This window comes from Anser cygnoides, chromosome 1 (genome assembly GCF_040182565.1).
Source record: "Anser cygnoides isolate HZ-2024a breed goose chromosome 1, Taihu_goose_T2T_genome, whole genome shotgun sequence".
Lineage (NCBI taxonomy): Eukaryota > Metazoa > Chordata > Aves > Anseriformes > Anatidae > Anser > Anser cygnoides.
Genome location: NC_089873.1, coordinates 130,727,387 through 130,750,694, shown reverse-complemented (window position 1 = coordinate 130,750,694; position 23,308 = coordinate 130,727,387). Strand labels below are relative to the sequence as shown.

Here is a 23,308-nt window from a genome sequence, read left to right as displayed (position 1 = left end):
TTGATATGAGTTCAGCTGAGGAGTTGTGTCTGATACCTGCACGATTGCCCTGCCCCAGGCTGAGCTGCCTACTGCTTCCCGTCATGAGACTCTTTCCAGTTGGTTATAACATTGCCGACATTCAACGTCCAAGCTGAAACTTTCCGTGCCAGATGTCTGCTTCTAAATGATTTTAATAACTTTTTGACTCAGTGGAAGGTGTCCCTCCCCATGGCAGGGGGGTTGGTATTAGATGATCTTTATGGTCCCTTCCAAACCAAGCCACTCTGTGATTTTATGATCCCATGATTTGTTGTCCAGACAAAATGGTTTGCTCACAGTTAAGGATGAATCTCCTTCTATATCTGTGCAAAAGCCTTTTCTGGCAATTTTGTCTTTGAGAATGTCTAGCATTTCCTTGTGGTGGATAGCAAATGTGAAGTTTTGAGGAAGCTTTGTTGGCACAGATGTGCCTCCTGCTCTCTCTGTAAATAACCACCCAAATGTAACAGCAGCAGCTCATGGACACTCAGCAGAGACTTGCCGGGGTTAGCAGCTAAATTCTGCAGATGGGGCTTGTGCTGACCACACTCCAGCCTGGAGCTGAGCAGGACAAGGATGCAGACAAGAGCAGGAGCAGGCCGCAGAGCTGAGAGCTGGGACAACACCATTCCTCTCACTCAGGCTCCTTCAGGGGTCGGGCAACATGGAAAAGGAAGATGTCAGATTTAAAGTGTAGAGGGAAGAGGAACATTACCAGAAGAGTGCAAGACCTAGCTAAGGAGACTGAGAGCATTTGGGGAGACCAGAACTAGAAACTGGGGTCAGGAAAATGGAAAGACAAGAAGTCCTGACCATGAAAACAAAGCTAGAAGCTAGGGATAGAAGAGGGGACCATGATCAGTCGGGATGGGAAAGTAGAAGGGTTCAGCAGGGCACTGAGACTGTCACTGAAAAACTGAGACTGATCTCCTGAGGGTCTGAGGATGGAGGAGGCTACCCCAGCCCAGGAGTATGTGAGTGGGAAGGAAGGTGGCACAAGGAGAGGGCAAAGGGGATCCTGGTAGGGAAACTGACCCTAAGCCAGGGAGGTCCAGGAATACGGGCTGGGGAGCCACTGATTGCTGGGACTGGGACAGGACAAAAATGTAGACAGGAGGAAGAACTGGGGTCTGGTAGGCAGGGAATGACTGGGTTTGGTGCACACGTGGGGAACAAAGAGAGTCCTGTACCCAGAAGAGTATGGTGTTTCTGAAGGGTTAGGAAAAGTCAAGCACAGCAGAGAGACTCCCTGAATTACAGCAGCTTGTAAAGAAGCCTTTTAACCTTCACAGCATTATTGAGGATCACTGTGGCAGGGGTAAAGAGAGTATTTAAATGCTTAACCCCCTGAAACTCTATCACGTGTTACCACTCTGACACCACCTGACAGTTTAGTCCATCAACAGGTTTAAAACTTCAAGTGTCCTGGGCTGAGCTTAGTTACCTGGTCTGCTATAACAACAGATACAGGGAGGAGGCTCTCTGTGTCTCATTAGTTGTGATTAATACCTACATCCTGACCTCGTGTTTTTTATCCCGGCAATATTGCTGTTGATCTTAAAGAACTTTTTAAAAATAAGATATGATAGGTGACTACAATACATTACTTCTGTGTTCTGCAAGTAAAATCTGAGGTGCAATTGGTAAGAATACAGATAGCCCTGTATACCATGAAGCACTGTAACATAAAGGACTTTCTGTGGGGTATACTCACATGCACACACACACACACAAACCCACATGCCATAAATGCTAAAACAACCCAGAAACCTAATACACTATGTCAAACATTAAAATAAAAATAATTAACACCTTAGCCAAAAATGTCTCAGAAAGAGCCAGAACAAACAGGAAAGGAAACAAACAAAAACAAACAAACAAACAAACAAACAACAACAACAACAACAAAAAAAAACAACAGTCTTTTCCTTGTGGTAATCAGCAGCCAATGCATGTGAAACATAGCCCTTTTTAGTGTGATCTACATAATACCTTCATGACAGTCTTGGAAACTAACTTATTTTTGTTGAATAGAATACCCAATGTCTAGGATGGCTGCTTGAGAGTGGTAGCCAAATTACAATGAAAACAATTACAAACATGCCTATGTTGGCTAGGCAATGTCATCACAGTCAATAAACTATAAACCAGTTTAAATTAGCAAGAAGAGCTCTTGTATGTATGTGGGGCAAAATGGATATGGTTTCAAAATTTAATTAAAAGGCTCTTAGCTAACTAGCGATTTGCTAATAAGCTGAATAAACTTGTGTTCCACGTGAGGGCAGAATTAGCATCATTGCCAATTATACAGTGGTTAGTATTCTATATTAGAAAGTGCTTTCTGATTTAAGTAAAGAGATTCCTAAATGTGAGTAAACAGTGACTTGTCATGCAGTGCAATGTATATAAGAACGAAGGCAATGTATATGAGAATTATTGCACTGGTCTTCATGCCTTCCAAGTCTTGATAGTTAAGGTTGTAAATTAAAAGCTTGTGAATGGTGAGCAGGCAAAGGCTTTAGCCATTAGTCATCCTGAAAACACATTGCTCACCACTGCTAACTTCTTGTGCTGGCAACAGAAATCTGCAATTAAGTACATAATTTAGCCTTTCTTTTCTAAACCTCAGGTCAACATGCAGTGCAGTTCACAGAGTAGTGTGTGGTCATCTCTTGCAAGCAGGAGGTTTTTTGAAGTGAAAACAAAACTATTAGCTTGTTTTGCTCTGTCAGTGAGAAGTAATAATTTGTTCTGGACCACACACTGAATTAATCATTTTTGGACACACTACACATGCAGAATCTTGTTCCAGCTTTTGTTCTGATTTTTCTAAATGATTGTCCTGGCTGTTCTCACATTTTCTCAGAAAGTTAGACACAAAAAAAACATACTCTCTAGGTGAAACTTCAGCTTAAATTTTCTTGCATGCATTGCATTCAGAATAAAGGTTGAATTTCAGGCAGTGTGCTCTATTATTACTAGTTGCTGCTTATTTTAAAGTCTTGGACAACATTTCCTAGTAAAACAAAAGAAAAACATTTCTCAGATTTCTGGCAAACAAGTAAGCAACTGACGAACAAGTGTTTTTAGAGGAAAATTTTCAACACCAGTGTTCTTACTTCTGAAATCATAAATACAAAAGAAAAAAGTGCATTTAAAAAGTATCCCAAGTGCTCTGACTTGTGCTTTGCTTTGTATTTTCCTTTTGTCTTGCATGACTGATACTAAAAGTTTAATAAAAGAACAAAGTATATTAAAAGTAATTAATAATAGCTAGTAAAAAATAATAAAGTAATAAACAATTAATATGTATTTAACTTCTATATAGACCCTCTTTTTTCTATGGCTGCTAAATATCCATGCAACTGAACAATCACACACACACACACAAAAGCACACACAACAAAACAAAACAGACAAAACAAAACAAAAATCAAACAAAAACAAACACCAAAACAGCAAGAAGCTCACCAGCTTGCACATGAAATTTATATAATTCTGGCAATGTGGATTATTAACCATGTCAATAAACAGAGATCACCTACCTTCACAGATCCATTCTCATACTCAGATCCTTGCAGCAAATGCAGAAAAGAAACTATGAAAATATTCACAGTTGCCCACGGTTTGTACATTCTGGTGTTTAAAATCCACAGGTTACTACGCAGTCGTTGTCACACAGCTAGAGGCGTCTCTTTTGAAATGCATTTCTCTATCACCAATGCAGACAAGAAAAGATTCCAGTTTTTCTGTCATAAACTCACAGAAGATTCCAAAATACAAGAGCAAATATCTAGCTCTTTACTCTTCTAAACAATTATTTTGAACAATTCACCTAGACAACGCAATTTCTTAGAGTAGATTTTAGATGCACTTGAAAGAAAATCATGATAAGGGTTTAAATAGATTTCTATCTGTATGTATACACATACACTCTCACAAATGATCAGGTTTGGATTCCAGTTAATGAAGTTAATATATCTTCCATCAAGGCATAAAGAGGTATTCAAAATCCATCTGTGGTCCAGAAAACTGCAGAAATCTGCTCTATTCTGTGCTCCGTGTTACAGCAGCCTTTTCAGATGGTAGTGTAATGGCCAATGTTTTGAGCTAGAGAGCTGTAATCCAACTCTGTATTAAAACTTTTTTCACAACCTTCATGGAAGCTTGCAGAAGCATGTGTCTTAAATCTGATACAGACTTTGGCAGTAACACAGTCAAATTTTGGCTCTAATCCCATTTTGTCCCTACCAATAGCATAGCAGTTTTTAAACTAACTGATGCAATCTAGACTCCCATTATTTTAAAGAAGATTACCTGAAACATGAAACTTCAGCACACGTTTCTTACACAGCACACAGATTTTAAGTTCTTCCTTTTAAAAAAAGAGAGGGAGAGAAAGGAAAAGAGAAAGAAAGACCTTTTTCTTTTATGTGGCATAGGGTTTTCTGGATAGGTTTTTAAAAGGAAAGTTTAAAATTATCTTTAAAAACACACAGGATTTTGAATGTTTTAATGAAAGTTCAGGAAGCTAATATATAAAAGATATATAAAGATATAAAAGGAATAATCTTTTTTTTTTTTCCATTTTCAGCAAAATAGAATCTCTCTTTCTGCCCCAAGATAAAAAGATCTGCTTGAATTTTCTCTGCACTTTTCCACAGTTCAAAACCAAAATAGATAACAAGCATTTAAACTTATAACATAGACAAAGGCTCTGATAATTACGTATGTTAAATCTTTATTTCTGTACTCATGTAGTATTTTATATTCAGGAGACTAGCTCCACTCTCACAGAGCTTAGGGTTTGCAGAGCTACAGTTGTTACCATAAAACAGTCTCGTAGCTAACACTTCACAGCACTGCTTTCCTACCTTTGACTTCCAAGCAGTAGCTCTCTTAAATACAAGCCACATTTCTGTTGCTATCAGTAAGGTTGCAAAATTTCTTCCTAAGTGTTCATCACAAATGGGTATCTTAGAGAAAATTATTTGAATCTGCTTTCTCCAGTTGTCGCCAGTTAACTGTGCCATTATGTTTTAAAAACATATATGCGACTGTATAATTTTTAGCGTTGTCTTTCACCATTTGTTTTGTGAAAGCAATTTATTCTCCGTTTTTTCTAGCTGGTGGCTTCCTCCCCCACCTACCCCACACTGGTTCGTGTAAGGACAGCAGGAGTTTCACTCTCTGAGCTATGTGAGAAAGCTCCTGTGCTCTGCGGACCTGCTTCTTCCCCTCCTATCTTGCCCCCCACCACACTTCCAGCTGTGTTCATGCAGTTTCACTGGCCCCACGCCACTGGGGACATTCTGTGTCATTGCTGTAGTTTGCCATTGAAAGACATCAACTATTTCATTCATCATTTCAAAGGAGCATGTTATCTCTTGCTTATGTACGGTCACTCTGACCTCATTTAGTTTCCCCATTTCCCTTCTGATGCCGATAGCCATCTGCTTGCAGGAACTGAAACCCTGCGGAACAAAGTGAATGCTCCTTAGCCTTGAGTGCGCTGCTTCAGCGCAAGGGACCAAACCCAAAATAGTCACTACAAGGTCAGGACTGCATGATAATAACTCTCTATTGACCTGTAGTTATCTGGAGGGGGTATCTGCCTACAGGCTTCTCTCATTTATGGGGATCATTAATTGAACACAGATTCACAACACAGGCAAGAAGCAATATATCCTTTGTGCCCTGAAGCCTGGTCACCAGGGTATTACTTATACAGCCTGTCTCCACCATGGTTCATGGATGAGCTTCTCTGTTCCCCTGGAAGGGCTGGTGAAAAATTTCGCCTTTTCTTCAGCTAGATCAGGTACCTGGAGCAAGCTTTCCTTCCAGCCACTAGTCTGGCTGCTTTTGGCTGGTGCCCTCGCACAACATCACTACTCTGCTTCATAAGGTGGCAGAAGCAAGGGACAACCCAGCAACAGCACAGAGGGTCTTGAACACCAGCTGTGGAATTCCTCCTGTATCCCAGTGGGCGTTTAACTGCTTATAGGAGGTGAAAGGGCTTGGAGGGATGGAGAGTGAAAAGGCCTTGTGGTGATATATTCTGCAAACCAGTAAGGAAAACACATGTCTGAGAATGAGAGCGCAGCTCTTCAAAATGGGAAGAGATACAAACCCAAGGGCTCTCACACCCTCAGCCTCACGGTGAGAATGGCAGTGACCTTTCCGCCCTTGTGGGACCCACAAAACCTACTTCAGGGACTATTAACAAACTAGCACTAGAAAATCAAGGCTGTTTGTTTTGGAAACACTGGAAGGAAACACCTCAATAATGTTTTGTTTGTGTTTTAGTTCATCACTGCTATTTACCAAATTCAATTCTGAATCACAAAAGCATTTGGAAAGACCAAAATTACGTCTTTCTGGAAGCAAAATGTTCATCACAACTGTCTGCCCAGCTCTGGCTTCAGTGGGCTTCTTGGCAGGAATACTGAACTGAACCTCTGGCAGTGAATCAAATCCATTTAAAAGAGCAAGTTAGATGCTGCAGGCAGAAGATACACAATACTTAATCTCTCCCTCAGGGCTCAGACACAAAGACTTGCAAAGGAAGAAAAACACCTTTTTTAAACTGCCTGGACTTCAAATCTAGCTCAAAGTTGTTAGTGAAAGCACAGGCAAAGCAAGAGAAAACAGTTGTTAGGACAGCAGAGCAACTCTGATGATGGACTTTTGGGAATAGCTTCCATTCACTATCTGCCCTGCAGTCCCTATGACTTCCCCTATTCCTCTTGTCTCTCCTCTCCAATGCGGGATGTGAATAGGGGCTCTCTCCAGCAGGGCAACCAGGCAATCAGGTCCAGTCAGCATGGGTTTATGAAAGGCTTGATGAACCTGATCTCCTTCTATGACAAAGTGACGCTCTTGGTGGATGAGGGAAAGGCTGTGGATGTGGTCTGCCTTGACTTCAGTAAGGCTTTTGACACCGTTTCCCACAACATTCTCCTCGAGAAACTGGCTGCTCGTGGCTTGCACTGGCGTATGCTTCGTTGGGTTAAAAACTGGCTGGATGGCCGGGCCCAAAGAGTTGTGGTGAATGGAGCCAAATCCAGTTGGAGGCCGGTCACTAGTGGAGTCCCCCAGGGCTCAGTGCTGGGGCCGGTCCTCTTTAATATCTTTATCGATGGTCTGGATGAGGGGATCGAGTGCACCCTCAGTAAGTTTTCAGATGACACCAAGTTAGGTGCGTGTGTCGATCTGCTCAAGGGTAGGAAGGCCCTGCAGGAGGATCTGGATAGGCTGGACCGATGGGCTGAGGCCAACTGCATGAAGTTCAACAAGGCCAAGTGCCGGGTCCTGCACCTGGGGCACAACAACCCCAAGCAGAGCTACAGGCTGGGAGATGAGTGGCTGGAAAGCTGCCTGGCCGAGAAGGACCTGGGAGTATTGGCTGATAGTCTGCTGAATATGAGCCAGCAGTGTGCTCAGGTGGCCAAGAAGGCCAACAGCATCCTGGCTTGCATGAGAAACAGCATGGCCAGCAGGGCTAGGGAGGTGATTGTCCCCCTGTACTAGGCTCTGGTGAGGCCGCACCTCGAGCACTGTGTTCAGTTTTGGGCCCCTCACTACAAGAAGGACATGGAGGTGCTCGAGAGAGTCCAGAGAAGGGCAACGAAGCTGGTGAGGGGTCTGGAGAACAAGGCTTATGAGGAGCAGCTGAGGGAGCTGGGCTTGTTCAGCCTGGAGAAGAGGAGGCTCAGGGGCGACCTTATCGCTCTCTGTAGGTACCTTAAAGGAGGCTGTAGCGAGGTGGGGGTTGGTCTGTTCTCCTACGTGCCTGGTGACAGGACGAGGGGGAAGGGGCTAAAGTTGCGCCAGGGGAGGTTTAGGTTGGATGTTAGGAAGAACTTCTTCGCTGAAAGGGTTGTTAGGCATTGGAATGGGCTGCCCAGGGAAGTGGTTCAGTCACTATCCCTGGAGGTCTTTAAAAGATGTTTAGATGTAGAGCTTAGCGATACGGTTTAGTGAAGGACTTGTTAGTGTTAGGTCAGAGGTTGGACTGGGTGATCTTGGAGGTCTCTTCCAACCTAGATGATTCTGTGATTCTGTGATCATCTCAAGCCTACTCTTCACACACCTTTCTAACAATTTTTTCTGCCTACTGCTGCACTGATAACAGTGTAAATAGTTCTCTAATGCTAACTCAGAAGTATTTTGAGATTATACTGCAGGTTGCCTGCAAGAGCAGTGAACAAACTTGCTGTCTGACCGGATGCCTCCTACGACTATGACCTATGTTTTCTTTTACTATCTAAACACAAATTAACAGTACTAGCTTTTGTTTTTATCTCCATTCGCTATTGTAAAACCACCTGCTTAGTTCTGTGCATGACTCTGCTCTGCATTTTTTTAAAGCTAGCACTGTAGAATGAAGTACTTCAATAAATATTACGTGACTATTTGCATTACTGCGCTTTGGTAGCTGAATATACAGCTCCATTGACACCAACAAAGCTAAATTCTGTTAAATGAAATGAGTCTTCATACTTTATCACTTGTGGCTAAGCAGTTGTTTCATACTATGGTAACCAGTAAGCTCTTTGCAGGAAAAACTTAAAATATTTGTTTTAGTCTATTTCAAATATTGATCAATGCTGAAGTCTCAAATGGATGAACAATACTTATGAAAACAAGTTTAAATTTCTATCTATAAATATTATATATTATTTATTCAATATTATTGCATATGAGCATATGAGTCTTAATTCCAAAGTAACAGTTTCACATACATTGCACAGAACCCCAGTTCACTGATTGTCATAAATTGTTTTTTTGATAGAAGAGAACATAAAATAAATAAATAAATAATAAGGTACATATACCTAGAAACAGACTAATCATATTTTACTGATACTTTTCTCTAATTTGTAAGATAGAATATGCAGACCAAGTACAGCTTACTTACCAGGACTTCTTATTGAATTGCATAGCAGGTTTGGCTTTAGAAAAAAAAAAAAAAAAGATAATACTAGTGAATGGAAAAAAAAACCCACCATATTTAGCTTATAAATTTATTGCATGCTTGCATACCCAAAGAACAGAAGAATTTATTGGCAATACTGAACAACCTATATTCTTCAAGCTGAAGTTCTTTCATCTGATAAAATAAATTCCTCTTGTTATCTGAAAATAGCATACCTGCAGATAGGTCCAGACCCGTGTCACTATTTGCCAGACAAAACTACTAGGGAAACATCCCCAAAAATGTCTTTACTGGGAGAAATGTAGCAAAACACACACACAAAAAAAAAAAGGTACTTCAGACCTTTTAACACAAGAGTAAATCATGAATCAATAGGAATACTCAGATAACATAACATTTGTGAGGATATGTCCTAAATAAACTCTAATTTAATTGATCAGTCTCAGATAGCAAAATTTAAATTGGAGATCAATAAAGGCAATTCATTGCCTTTACTTCAAATATTGTATTATTCCATTAGATACTTTGCACTTGAGAACTCCGCACAGCTTCAAGTCTCAGCATGGAGTAATGTTCGTGGAACTAATATAATTCCCAGTGAAGGTCATTAAGTAAGTATTTGTAAGATGATTCTATGAGCAGATCTGTAGATTCCCTCTAAATAATCCTTACACAGAGGAACTTTTATTTTCTTGAAAATTACATAGAAAAAGAAAAAGTAGGTCAATTAGCTCAAATACTGCAAGAAAGAATCTAACTTATATTTAATATAACACTCATGATGCAGCAATTTGAGGCCATTGACTTAGTACAAAATACTAAATTAATTATAAATTGTTATGTAGTTATTAAAAACATGTTTAAATAACACAAAGATTAATATAACAGCTACTGGAATCAGAAATTTCTGCCAAATACCAGAGTGTTCAGAACATTGCACTAAATGCTAAGCTGGATTGATAGAATTAATTTAGAGAAACACGCAAAATCTAATAGCCAGATTCATGACTAGGTGCTGCTGAAGTTGTACTAGTGTGGTGGTGGGACAGCGCCCACCGGGCAGCCCCAGGACCAGCCCCACACACCATCCAGGTGGCTGTGGCACCCCATGAGGTTACGTTTTAGCTACTCTTCAGTAAGACAGCCTCATCAGCTACTTGCTGCTGTGAACCTGGAGCTCAGTGCAGGCTGAAAAACCTGCCTGAAAAGTGGTCCGCGTAATTGGGCATTGGGCATCCACTGCGCTCCAGGCTGAGGTGGCTAAACCACTATCAATAGCCAATCTAGATAGATTAAAAGTCGGTAGGGAATGCCTGCACAAGCTACAAACACACCCGCGGCTAAAGGGCAGACATGCTCTCAGATTTAACGAAGGCGAACCGCAATATCCATGGGTTCAGTTCTCCAATGCGCCGCACCGAGGCCTAGCTCAGAGGAGGGACTCTGCTGTTAACTGCGTGCAGCAGCAGGAGAGCTGTCAACACCAGGCAGATGAAAAACACAGACATTTGGGGCTGAGCTTCTGAGTGATGAACACACCTTGAAACTGCTCTGTCTTTGAAAGGCTCTACCCCAGCCTCATGAAGGGCATGGCTGCCTTCACATTTCTAACTTCACAGTGGGCATGGCTGCAGCGATGAGTGACAGCTTTACCTAGCAAAAGTACGAAGAAATCAGTGTTTCCTTGGTGTCTGTTTGTGTAACTCCATCTTCTAAGGAACCTAAACTACGTTGTCCCTAACCCAGAGAGCCTAATTTATCTCTGGATTCCTGCAACCCAGTATCTACAACAATGGGAGCTTGGCTTGTCTTTACCTCCACCTGTATTTACATAACTGTTAATGAGGACACAACTGGAACAATAATCAGACTTTAATTACAGAAGCATGTAATATCATTCACAACCCCTGATTTCGCCTGTGACTTATTCTAAGTCCTCACTATTTTTTCTATAAAAGAGTGAGGCAAGCTAAACGGGAAGGTAAGAGTTCTCAAAGGTAAGGAGAAGAAAGGAAAAGAAAAGAAAGAGGAAGGAGTGAGGGGAGAAGGGAAGAAGAGGTAGAGCTCTGACCAGGAAGCAAATGTCATCCTTTACACCTATTGTAACAAGGGTTGTGACTCCAAATTGACTGTGAAATGCTCACTGACAGGGGGGTTTGAGTACATCAAAGGATCCCTAACTTTACAAGTAAGGTGCCTAAAAATGCTCACAAAGCCAAGAAAGGATTCAGATACCAAGAGAATGAATTCAAAGTCAATAGTTCAATATCTACCTTTAATCTGAAGCAATAGACAAGTGAGGTATAACTGCAAAACACAATGAGTATCTAGACGGATGAATCCTGGCTGGATTGTGAGCAAAAATAGATGAACTCTTGTGTGCTTACACAGAAGAAAATGGTAACAACAGTCATTTGCTCCAGTATGCATATCACTGTTGTTAAATCATCCTCGGTCTTAAGGGTATGCACAACTTGCACCAACTTGTATAACTGAATAGACAATTGTTGTACTATACATATCAAGCCTAGAATTTCTCAAGGGAAAGATGTGACTACAGATGACATCAACATCTTTAACCTTTCAAACTCTGGGAAATGTCTTGAGTAAGTGAAAGAACCTTATCTGCTCCTCCTGCACACCAGGAAAAAGTCTCTAGTGCAGCTGAGTACAAGGTAGCATCAGCTGACTCTTCAGTCAGAACAAAATGTTAGATATTTCCACATGGAATAGAAACAATGCAGCCTGTACTTTAAAACTTTCCATTTGCTCATCCAGCACAGTAGAGTTCTATGACAATAAAACTGAAGTGGCTGCAAGCTAGATGGTGGCAGCAGAGCATCTAGAAGACATCATGAAGACCGACACATCCTTCTTATGACCACAGTTGCACCATAATACATCAATTAGCCGAGAAAATGATCATTTAATCAAGCAACTGTTACATTCTCAGAGACTGAAGAAGAAATACATGTTACAGACCTTGTCAGTTGAAGCTAAATTCATACAAGGTTATTTTCTGAAGTGGTCTTACCACAGGAGTTATCCTTCAAGTCTTCCTGGAGATCTTTACCCAACTCATCATGACACTTCTTTGAGGTAAGCAGGCTTTGTGAGAAAAGTAGAAAATGCAAGATTAATTTCATCTTTGCATTTCAGACAACAGGCTAGACTTTGCCAACATAAGCAGTCAATGGAACTGTAGTCATGACTTAATCTATCATAATAGGGCCACAGGAAAAAAAAAAAAAGTTTCCGAACTGATCATATTTACCTAAAGCATAAATTAGCCATTGTCCTTTTTTCTGGACATTTTAATTTTATCCAGTCAAAAAGAAATGTTCTTAGTCAAAAGTAATATAAAATACCTCAAATTCAAGCACCTGCCTAATTCTGTTGTCCAGTCAAGAAGATGATGCCTTGGAATAAGCAGAAACAACCCCTTGGGAACATTTTCTGTGCACAAGTCCCAAACTCTTGACCCACTAGGTAAGGCCAGAGTATACTGTGACAACATGCCTACCTCTCAAGGCCAGCAAGAAAGTCAGAGAAGTCTTAAAAGATGCCAAGTCATAAAAACAAACAGCTTAATGTTGCCTAATCCCCTCTCTCTGACTCTCCCTGTCTTCATCAAAAAAAAAAAAAAAAAGCATTTTTTTCCAGGATCTTTTAGCAGTAAAAATCCATCAGAACAACTATTTTGACCCAGCATTTCTCCCAAATTAAGACTCCACTCCTAATACAGACATTTTCACAAATAAGGGCAATTAATAGATGAGAGAGAACATACAGAGAAGTAGAAGCTTGGAGGTTCAGAAGGAGCAAATTTTGCTACAAGTCCTAGACAAAATGAAGTTAGTTTGTGGGATGTATGACAGCAAGAAGGTGCCAATAGAAGGGTTTATACATTTATTTTCTACAAGTGATTTCCCTGCTTACTTTGTAACACCCTGAAGCAACATCCTTGAAGTAATATAAATATATGTAATAGATGGTCTGAGAACAAGTACAAGGATCATCGTAACTGACCTTGCACCCTGAGAACATGCACATAGTGGTTTACAATGACAGCTGAGCCCCCACAAGTTAATCTCAGGACTCGTATCCATTTGAGGGCACTTTACAGTCACACTCGGTAATCTGAAAATAAAGCCCATCTGGTGCAACTTAAAGTTTGGGGATTAAATATTTGTTATTTACTTTTGGTTTAACTCCTTTAATATTCACAAACACTAGGCCAATAAAAGGATAAATCAGCTCCCTGACGTCAGCAGCAAAGAATTAATGATCTCTCTCTTGAGGATGTTTAGAGAAATAAATGTATACTTTGAAGTGTATATATTACAAAGTTCATCTCTGGCTCTAACAGGATGATTTTTTTTTCACACTTAAAACACAAACGTACTTCTATCCCTTTCCAAAAAAAACATGCTTCCTGTCTTTATTACTTCCTATTGCTATCAATAATGTATACTGACATAAAAATAGTTTTTTAAGCTCACCTTCCATTTCCTATTGAAAATGCAATAAAAGATGGCCTGCCAAGTGGCTTTTGTGAAGAGTTTTATACCCAAATTGATGGTTCTACTCCAGCTCAATCTGCCTGTCAAACCATGGTCAAATGAACACTTCATATCCATCATCATCTGTTCAGTGACCAACATGAAATGATCTATTTATCTCTAATTTCCCATTATTGATATCAGGATTCAGAAGACCAGGTAGCATCAAGGCTTCTCAAAGGACAGGAAGAATCCTGAAGAGGCACAGAGAGTGCCCCAACTTTCTTTCACCTTTTTGTCTACTGTTTTCAGACCTAATTTAACATACACACGTTATTTATTTATTTATTTATTTATTTATTTATTTATTTATTTAGGATCAAACCCCTGACTGCTGTTACCCTGGTCTGCTACCAAGTGTAAGATTCTGCAGCTGTGTTCAGATAACACAAAAGGCCTGATGTATCACCTACTAGTCATGGTGTTCTGGAGTAGATGAGCTCACTTGGCCATACAAAACATGAGATTTTAAAAAGAGTATTTTACAATGTCACAACAGCTCTGAGTGTTAAATTCAGACCTCCTCATCTGTTTGAGAAATACTTTGTTGGTGGCATTTGATGAATACGCTATGAACTTAAGCCTCTACCACAGTCTTTTGGCAAGGCAGTTAATAACAAAATTGTCTAGGCTTAGGAGGGCTGTCAGGGAGTTGGAAAGCAATTTTATGTTCTTTAAAAGAAAAAAAAAAAAAGGAAAAGACAAGAGACAAGTAAAATGATGAGATATTCTTAAATTCACATAAACTGCTAGGTTAATCTTTAAATGCAGTGAAGAAATTTGATAGGAAAATTTATAATATAAAAAGTGAACACAATTTAGATTCTGAAATAGTGCTTACTTACAAAAAGTACAAAAGTGGAAAAAAAAAAAAAAGACATAAGTCCAAAAGAAATTAAACCTAAAGAATCAAAAATCTCCCAGGAATGCGTCACTCCTGTAGCAGGCTAGATAAAGGTAGCTGAAAATATAATATTTTTGACAAGATTTAAAACACTGAAAAAAAAAAATACGTGATCTTTTTTCTGTACCTAAATCTTCAAGTCTTGCTCTTGTGATGCTTTATGTTTGACGGAATATTCTTCAGCAATAAGATCGCTAAATATAAGAGAGAGATAGTAAAGAGGCTGTTGACTATGGGACCTCTGCTCCTCTTCTCTGGTTCATGACTGCTTTGCTCCCTGGTCCTGTTTTAGATCACTCTGGTTAGCTCACTTCAAGACAACACACAGGCGTCGTTCTGGCAATAGTTCATTTCAGAGACCTCTTCATCAGTGAGGAAGACCATAGCAAGAGGATTCTCTGGTTCCCCTCACCTAGAGCTTTATGACATCTCCAAGAAGGTTTTGCTTCTTCAAACATGCACAAGTATCTTCCTGCCATGGCCCACGTTATGCCATATACATAATTATGATCTAATAAATAAGTCATTAAGGTTAATGATGTTGAAAAATTCATAAAAATGATTGTTAATTATGATTTAAAAGCACAAGAACATCACGTGGAGCTCAGACAAGATGGCTGGCCAACTACTATATAGCTTGGTTTCAGCCAACTGCTCAAAAATACTAGTCTGATGTGTTGGCCTGAAGCAATCTGGGCATGAGTTTCTTGGACTCAGGGAGAGGTCCTGTCAGTGTTACTCAGACAGTCCAAGTGACTACCAGAAACTTAGAAAATGTATGCAATTAAGAATGTTTTTTGCAGACTGACATTTTCTATGACCTATGATGCAATCAACAGTGACTACGGATTTTAGTTGTCTTCTGACACTGAGGGACCAAAGCAAATACAGTAAATGTATTTCAACAGATAATTACTTATGAATCTTTCTTCCAAGCTGGACTCCATGTTAAGAATATTTATTTGGCATGCATTTATTTGGCACCACCCCACCCACCATTGTTCAGAATAAAATAAAGGGCACTCAAGAGAAAGCAGGACACAGCAAAAGAGCAGATGATACAGAAAGGGAATGAGAGGATACCAACATGATGTAGATTCATCAAGACTCAAGGTGAGTTAGGGTCACTACTTTGCTTCTCCTAAGAGAGACTCTATCATCTCACAGGTCTTGGGGGACAGGAAAAGTAGGCAATACACAAGGCAAACTCTTCTGGAAATCAGTTAGCTTGTTAAGTGTAACTGCAGGCCTATTATTGTTCTCCTATTATTCTATTTGGGGAACAAGAATAACTTTATTCTGGCTACTTAAATTTTCAGATTTTTCAAAAGAGATTTAAAAGGAATGATCAGACAGAGTTAATCTGTTCCTGCTGATGTACATGGAAAGGCCCCCTTTCCAGTGCTGACTTCAAAATTAATGAGGAGGTTGAGAGATTGGTATGTATCATGAAAATTAAGAAAACAATGAGCAATTAGTAAAAGCACAGCAATTCAGGAATATTTAGGAAATTTTTGTTCCAAAAATTCTGAGAGCATGTTTATAAATGTATATATTAAAGGTTGCAAGAAGATGATGAGCCCACAGTTACGGCTTACGGCAACAATGTCAACAACTCTCATCTCAGTTTTATCAAGAAATGTCCTTCAGGCTGCAATTATTAGGGCAGAGCTACCTTGTTTTCAGAGTGAACTGTTACCATCAGTTAATACACTATGTGATGAAGTTCTGGTTTTTGTTTAGCATCATCAGGATCTTTGAATAAAACAGACATTTAAATATGAAAATAAATTATAGGAACTGAGTTTTAAGTTATGAAAGTATTTTTTCAAAAATCTGCAGAAAATGATTTTGCTCAGAAATATTATTTAATATAATCAGTTTAAAATCTTAACAATTTTTTTTTCTCAAATATGTTCAAATTCATGGTTTCTCCAAGTCAACCCAAAATGTTTCAATAATGAAAGAAGGACATTTTGCCTCTACTTGCAAGCTAGCTCTGTGCAGCCAACCTTTTTGTCCAACACTGGAAATGAAGGATGACCCAAAATCTTTTGCTATTTAATGGACTATGGGTAAGAAATGACTGAAATACTCTAATAAATAAAGATGATACAAATCAGAGGAGGTTGTAAAAAGTGTATAGTCTTACTCAAATAAGACCTTATGTTCTTAGGGCATACATTGTCAACACAGAACTGTTCACAAGGTCCTCATTGTTACTCTGGATTCATTTCATACCTTTTGAATACCTTTTTCCAAAGTGACGCATATGATTTTATGTGAAGTAATCTGCAATTTGGGTATATCAGCAGTTCCCTCTTAATAAAGAATATATATACTTCCTGGACATCTCATTTTCTCAGATCCTTCCAGAGAATTCTGAAACACCTAGCTATATAAACCCAGATAATACATGTAAGATGCATTACTATTCATACATAAAGTACTTACAAAAGGCCACAGAGTATCATCAAAGACAATTACAGAAATGTTCACAGGCAATTTTTATGATACTTTATGAATTTGATTATTTTTTGTAAATCATAAATGTTTTGAAAGACATTTTACATGTCTTTCACTTATAGATACGGCCAAATCAGATAAGAAATATTTTCCATTGCTTGACCTGTGCCAAGAATGCTAACACTACAGTTCATAAGGGTCTCTACTGAGAATAGCTGTTCTAAATATGTGGTTAAATTACAACATCTAAACATCAGCAAAAGCATGCAGAAAGCTACCTGGAAAGGCTGATTTTCATTTATAATTGTAATATTTTCATAGGGTATGACAATTATTGGTTAGTTCCCACTGGGTCTGCTTCCTTCCAAGGCTGAGGATTAAGCAGTAATTCACAACATTTTGAGGCATACAGACCAGATCAATTAAACAACAGCATATATATTAAAACTGATGACTGCTTCTTGGTTGGAAGTACTGACCAGACTTAGAGATTGTCCTACATCTCTTAGCAAGAAATTTAGGATTAAATACACTAATAGGGAAAAAATAGAAGTAAAAATAAAAACGTCCCTGTGTTTGAATCACCCTGGTTATTCATCTAGTGTACAGACAACCAAAGTTTTCATGAAGATGTTGCTTCCTTTCGTGCATTTGTAGGTATGAAACAGGACCTCAGATATCCTTGCCATGGCCACATGCTGCCTCACTGTATGCTGGTGGGTATATCCCCAGAAGGAAACTGCAGCACCAAAATGGGCAGAAGACCATCCCTGTTCTCAAACAAGTCAGAAATGAGTCAGGAATTCTCCACCCTGATCCGATTTCCACCCTCTGGGATATCAGAAAGCTTACAGCACGGTGATCTACATCAGCGATGCTCTCCACAGCAGGCTGTGAAAACCACATAGTTAGTCACAATTTATAGCTGAAATCACCACCTGCAAGCGACTGATTTTTGTCAAATAGCAAAACAGTGGGATGCTGCAACACACTGCCGAGGCCATTCGGCTGGAAAGCTGCTTGCTAGGGCACGGCTTTTCTCCATCAGATTGCTCACCAGGGGTGGTCCTGCAACAGTGTGCAGGCAGGGGCACCCGCTGAGATGAAAGGGTGTAGAGCGGTGGGTCCGAAACAGCTCCAGCATGTGGTAAAACAGATCTGATAGATGACATGGAGCATGTAAATAATAATCTCTTGACATAAGCCTATTCTGTGCACACTTGTGTTTAAAACTCAGCAGTACCAACAATGTTCTGAGGCTGAGGAGGAAATGAAAGCAGTGAGCTGTCAATCCACCAACACATTTTTCTGCTCAGCCACAGACTGTTGTTATTTTTATTAAGAGCAGCATCTTACATATTTGTCAATCTTGTCATCTCATCTTTTGCCAGGAAGTCATGTTTGGAGAGCTGAACAGAAGCTCTGGGGAGAGTTCAATACAGAGATTTACCAACATACCCACCATTGGGTTTGGTACGAATAGAGGGTGTCAGCACTGAGATAGAATGAGATGCGAAAATCAAGGTTAGTGTACAGAGTTTTAAAAAACTTACAGAGAGGTCAGCACTGGAGTGGGCTGACTTATTTCACAGGCTTGGACGGTGAGCTGCCCAGGCACAGGTGGCCTCTTTGGTTACTGTCTGCAAGCCTTCAGGTACTGCTGCCATCTGAGTGATGGGTAAGAGCAGATATGCAGAGGTGTCTTTTTTCCTAATTCCCAACATCACAGACAGAAATGAGGCTATGTGACAGACTGAGGGAATTATTAATGCTACCTTATAACTTGCTTGCTCTGAGCAAGATATTTTTTGTCAATGACCAGCTTCCCCAGGAGAGTCCAGCACCTCCCTCAAAGGCAGTGCTAAGGGTACATTTGTGTGTGTGAGTAGACCCTATCAGACAGGTCTATATATGCTATTTCTTCTCATCTTTGTGCATATTTGTGTTTGTGCACCTGTGAAGTCTAGCCTAACCTCTGGAACTCCTTGCACTGAGCCCAATCATGCTGTGTCAAAGGGAATTATTGGTAGCTATGGCTGGGTTCATTTCATCTAACTTTAGACTTCTACAAACAAGTATGTAGACTTATATCCAATTTTGTCACTCTGAACTCCCTTTCTAATGGAGAGAAACAGAAAGTTTCAGGATGCTATTTACCTGACCAAGTACATGCACTTCCTTTAAAACGAGGACTGTGCCCTCCACTTGTTTCCCTCCACTGACTCTAAAGTGACTTTAGTAGGACCAGCTCAAGTGCTGTAAGCATCTCCTGCAGATGTATAGCCATGTAGTAGAATCAGGGTGTTTTCCAGAAGCATTTTTTCTTTTCCTCTTATACTGTCTGGAAAATGTCAGTTTCCTGGAAACATTTTAAATTATTTTGCCACATAACCCAAAAGATCACTTATCATTTCTTACAGAATTCACAAAGTATCCCATCTGGGTTTGTTGCTTCATCTGAATAAAAATATTTCAGCCTCATGTCCTTCTTTCCCCAAAGGTGAAACGAGGTCTTCCAAAATTTTCTGCAGGTCCCTTAGGATTTTAGACATGTTGTCTGTTTCCTAAATAACTTTCAGTAACCCTACTTTTATTTTTATTGTTATTTTTTTAAAATACAAAAATTCCATGTAACTCTCCTTGGGGTAAAAATGTTTAAATCTGCCCTGTTTCTCCTCATAGTAGATATTTATCAGTTTCCTTTCCTGGCTGTAAAATATAATCACCACAATTCTATGCACTTTATCGCTCCCCTCACAGAGATTCTATTGTACTAGTGCCAGAGCTTGCTTGGTTTTCTCTTTTAGGAGCACATTTTTTCCCACCTGTGGTGATACCTTCCTTTGTGAAATGCTTTACAACACCATGAGGCAGATCTCCCGTTGATACAGTTTCAATATAGGTAACTTAATGCACCCCTGTTTTCCAAGAATTTCCACCCGTGTCTGTCTCTTCTGAGATCTATCATGTAGCATTAACCTCTAGCAAAGGATTTCCCTGTAGATCATTTTACTCTCTGTTTGATTTGATCTCTTTTTTTTTTTTGGCAAAACATATTGCTTTCATCTTTAGAAGCTTAACCTCCGTCGTTATTTCCCCTTGTTTCCCAGTCACAATTTAACCATGCAGGCTGTGGTGGGGATTACTTTAAACTGAGAAAACAATTTTGTTCTGTATTGAACTATGCTGCTGTACTGCTGGGAGAAGTGATTACATTTAATAGAAGCTGTGGCTTGCTATTTGAGATGTATAGTAGTTTCACTGGAGATATTATACTGGATCTTACACACATATCTGTTATATGCCCAAACTCCACAACTGGTACATGTTTTCTAATGTTAAGAGGTGTTAGAAGGAACTTCTTTTTAATTATTAATCAAATTCTGAAATGTGGTGTGCCCTTTGCACATTGAACTATGCTTTACTCTTTAATGCAGCCAAGTTAATATTGCTATCAAAATTCTAACTTTGCACTAAAGGGATTTCTGATGGGTCAATTTTTCAATAGTATGAGAGTGAGAAACATTCATATGTCTACAATATGTAAACATTCACTGGCTACTAACAAGCTAACAAACACCACCTTTTCTTTTTCAGGGCTACTACTGTATCAGAAGTAAATCTGCATTAAATCAGCTGATAGGAATCCCACTAAATTACACCGACCACATTTCCTGCATTCCCTCCATGTGCTGTGTACAAGGAATCATTTCAATCCCTGGTGAACAGCTCTGACAGTGGAATACGGAGGCAAAGAACGCAAGCTCTGAAATTCTTAAAAATGTCATCTCTTCTTTAAAATGTCATCTCTTTTATTCTATGCCTTCCAAGTCTCCATTTTCCTCTTCTCCCTATTCTTTTATGCTTCTGCATTTTTTATTATTACTATTTTTTATGAAGGGCATACCTTGGTAATTTTCTTTTACCTTTTTCTCCACCTCCCATACTTTTAATTCTATAAATACATACTTTTGGAAAACCCCTATGACCCTTTCAAAATAACTTATTTCCACCCACCATTAGCTCCTAAATCATGGTCTGATTCCTAAGTAACACTAGACTCCAAATTCCTCACCCGATCCTTCCTTTATGAACATCTGTTTACACCAGTTCTAACCCACTTCTGTTCTTACCTTGCAAATTGATTTTGGATGCCAGACAATCTGCTCCTCAAGCCAAATTACAGACTGCTGGTTTTGGCTCAGTACTGTTGGCTGATACAGTTCTCCAGAATGACCGAAAAGTGTTAAGTCAGTTCAGATCTCCAGAGACGGCATTACCACAGAGAACAATGCTGCATGCTCCTGAAGGATTTGTTCTTAGAAAGGCACTTCAGGTTAAAGAAACATCTTCCAACTTCCCTGTCAGACGAACAGCCCTGTTGATTATGAAAACTGAAAGGATTTCACATACTTGTTTTGCAAGGGACTGGTTAATGGTTTTGAATTTCTCTTACATTAAGCAATAAAAATAAATCAGCCTTATTTGGTTTTCCTTATATCTGTGTTTTTGTCATTTGCAATTTTACATCATCACCATTTAACTAAACACTATGATATTTTGTCTGCGAAGATGTAGGAAAGTCTTCTCACCATATTTGAAAATAAATAAATAAATAAAATGGGAGCATTTTCTTTTTTTTTTTTTTAAGGTTTTAGAAGTATTTTTGAAAACTCTCAAATGCTGGAACAAGATTTACAGGACATTGTTCACTGAAGGGTGCTCATGGCAAAATAGAAAGCTAAATGCTTCTCGCCTTCAATACACCAAGTCCACCATCAAAGCAACAAACATGCTGAAAGCACTGCAAGAGTGATAAAACACCCAGGGAAAACATAGACAAAATGAAACAAACAAACACTGTGCTGTGAACACAAATACAAAGAACAATTAGGATGAAATTTCTTTTTAAGACATTTGCAAACAAAATAACAATAGTTTTAGCTGGAATACGCAAAATAATCTCAAAAGAAACTATCATTTAAATTAAACCTTACTCTACTTTCAGGTCTCCCAAAGAATCTCATTGCATTATATCTCCTCCAGATTTTTTTTAAGCAATTATGTTTTGTGTAATTTTATGTAATTATGTTTTATGGTGATGGGCAGAGGAAAAAGCAACACAGGGTGGCTATTTTAAAAAATGGGGACTATCCATGTAGTATTAAGTTCGCAGACATAATGATATTGAATTTATCTCAAAAGCAACAGGTCAAAGGTAACTTATTTTATGGCAACTAGAGTACTACTCCATTACCTCCACTTATTGCACTCATACATTCACAGAGAGCTGTGTTAGAAACTCCAGTTCTGTATAAAAATGTGCATGGGAGCTTCATTATGCAAGAAGGAGAAAAGTGAGTATATTTGTGATCGAAGGGATCTGCCAAATCAGAGCCACCAACTCCTAACTCATCCATAACCATGAGGTCATTCAAGAATAGCTAATTTACTCTGACCCTTTGCTAAATTTATCATATTTACTCACTAGGTTCCTGTTACTTCATGTGCCATGACCACCTGCAGTCATTCTGCTAGCAATTCAAAGACAAGATCTGGTAAGCTGATTACAGCAATTGAATACAGTCTTGACCACTCAACTACAAATCTATTAATATACACCTGTATGATGCATATAATGTATAATTTGGGGTGATTCACTTCCCAACTTTATTATTGTTCTAATACGTAATTTGTGATCTGTGCCCATAAAGGCAAAAGAGCTCACTGGTGGTGTTACACGCTTGTAATACTTGATATAATCTTGTTCCTCATCTGCTCTTTTTATGTGAAAGCAGCTAACAACTGTATCTTGTATGGCAAATAAGATCAATTTTTTATGCAAATCAAAACCACGGTAGTGGATAATAAAGAATTCCCTATTATACAGCTAGCAGGGAAAAACGTGTTACAAATGTGAAAGAATAATGTGGTGCTGAGATTCTGCTAATCTTGAGGGCAATCTTTGACTGACATAACTAGTACATGGTCTGTGGAGACCAGTTCCCAAGAGGGGAGCTATCAGGCACATGAAGGCTGCAGGATGTGGCCCCGGCTTCTTTCCAAGCCATGTGGAATGCACTGCTTCCAAACCCACAGCCTTGCTTCAGCTGCCTTGTACCGTGCAAAAACATCTGTTTTCTGACAGTACAGGCACTGACCAGCTGCTTAACTCTTATATGTGCCTGTTTTAAATGAATCACTCGTAATTAAAGCAACTAGGTTCCTGAAAAGTCATCTCTAATGGGTCTGTGGTGTTCTTCTTTTTTTGTTTCCTTTCACTCCTGTGTGAATTCTCTGATGAGAATTGTGCGTGAAATTTTCCCTGATTTTAAGCCACCTGCAGCACCCTCTCTCATGGGGATAGTAAGAGTGGAGTTCATACTGCAGTCTTCCTCAGTAGAGGGCTCTAATAGA

The 23,308-nt window shown here is 39.3% G+C and overlaps 1 protein-coding gene and 1 long non-coding RNA gene across 2 annotated transcripts in view; both read right to left on the bottom strand.

The window, feature by feature from the left end:
• The window catches only part of VEGFD (vascular endothelial growth factor D), a 30,059-nt gene extending 25,863 nt beyond the window's left edge, over positions 1-4,196 (bottom strand). Inside the window, exon 1 of the mRNA XM_013183845.3 lies at positions 3,567-4,196. Coding sequence (XP_013039299.3) covers positions 3,567-3,656 — 90 coding nt within the window. The 5' untranslated portion in view covers positions 3,657-4,196. The remainder of the gene's footprint in view (positions 1-3,566) is intronic.
• A 148-nt stretch (positions 4,197-4,344) lies between these two features.
• Positions 4,345-21,346, bottom strand: LOC136786776 (uncharacterized). The gene is made up of 4 exons (XR_010826255.1): positions 21,025-21,346; positions 11,994-12,067; positions 8,942-8,975; positions 4,345-6,079 (listed from the first exon to the last, which is right to left on the bottom strand). It is a non-coding gene; the product is annotated as an uncharacterized lncRNA (long non-coding RNA).
• Between the last annotated feature and the right edge of the window lie 1,962 nt (positions 21,347-23,308).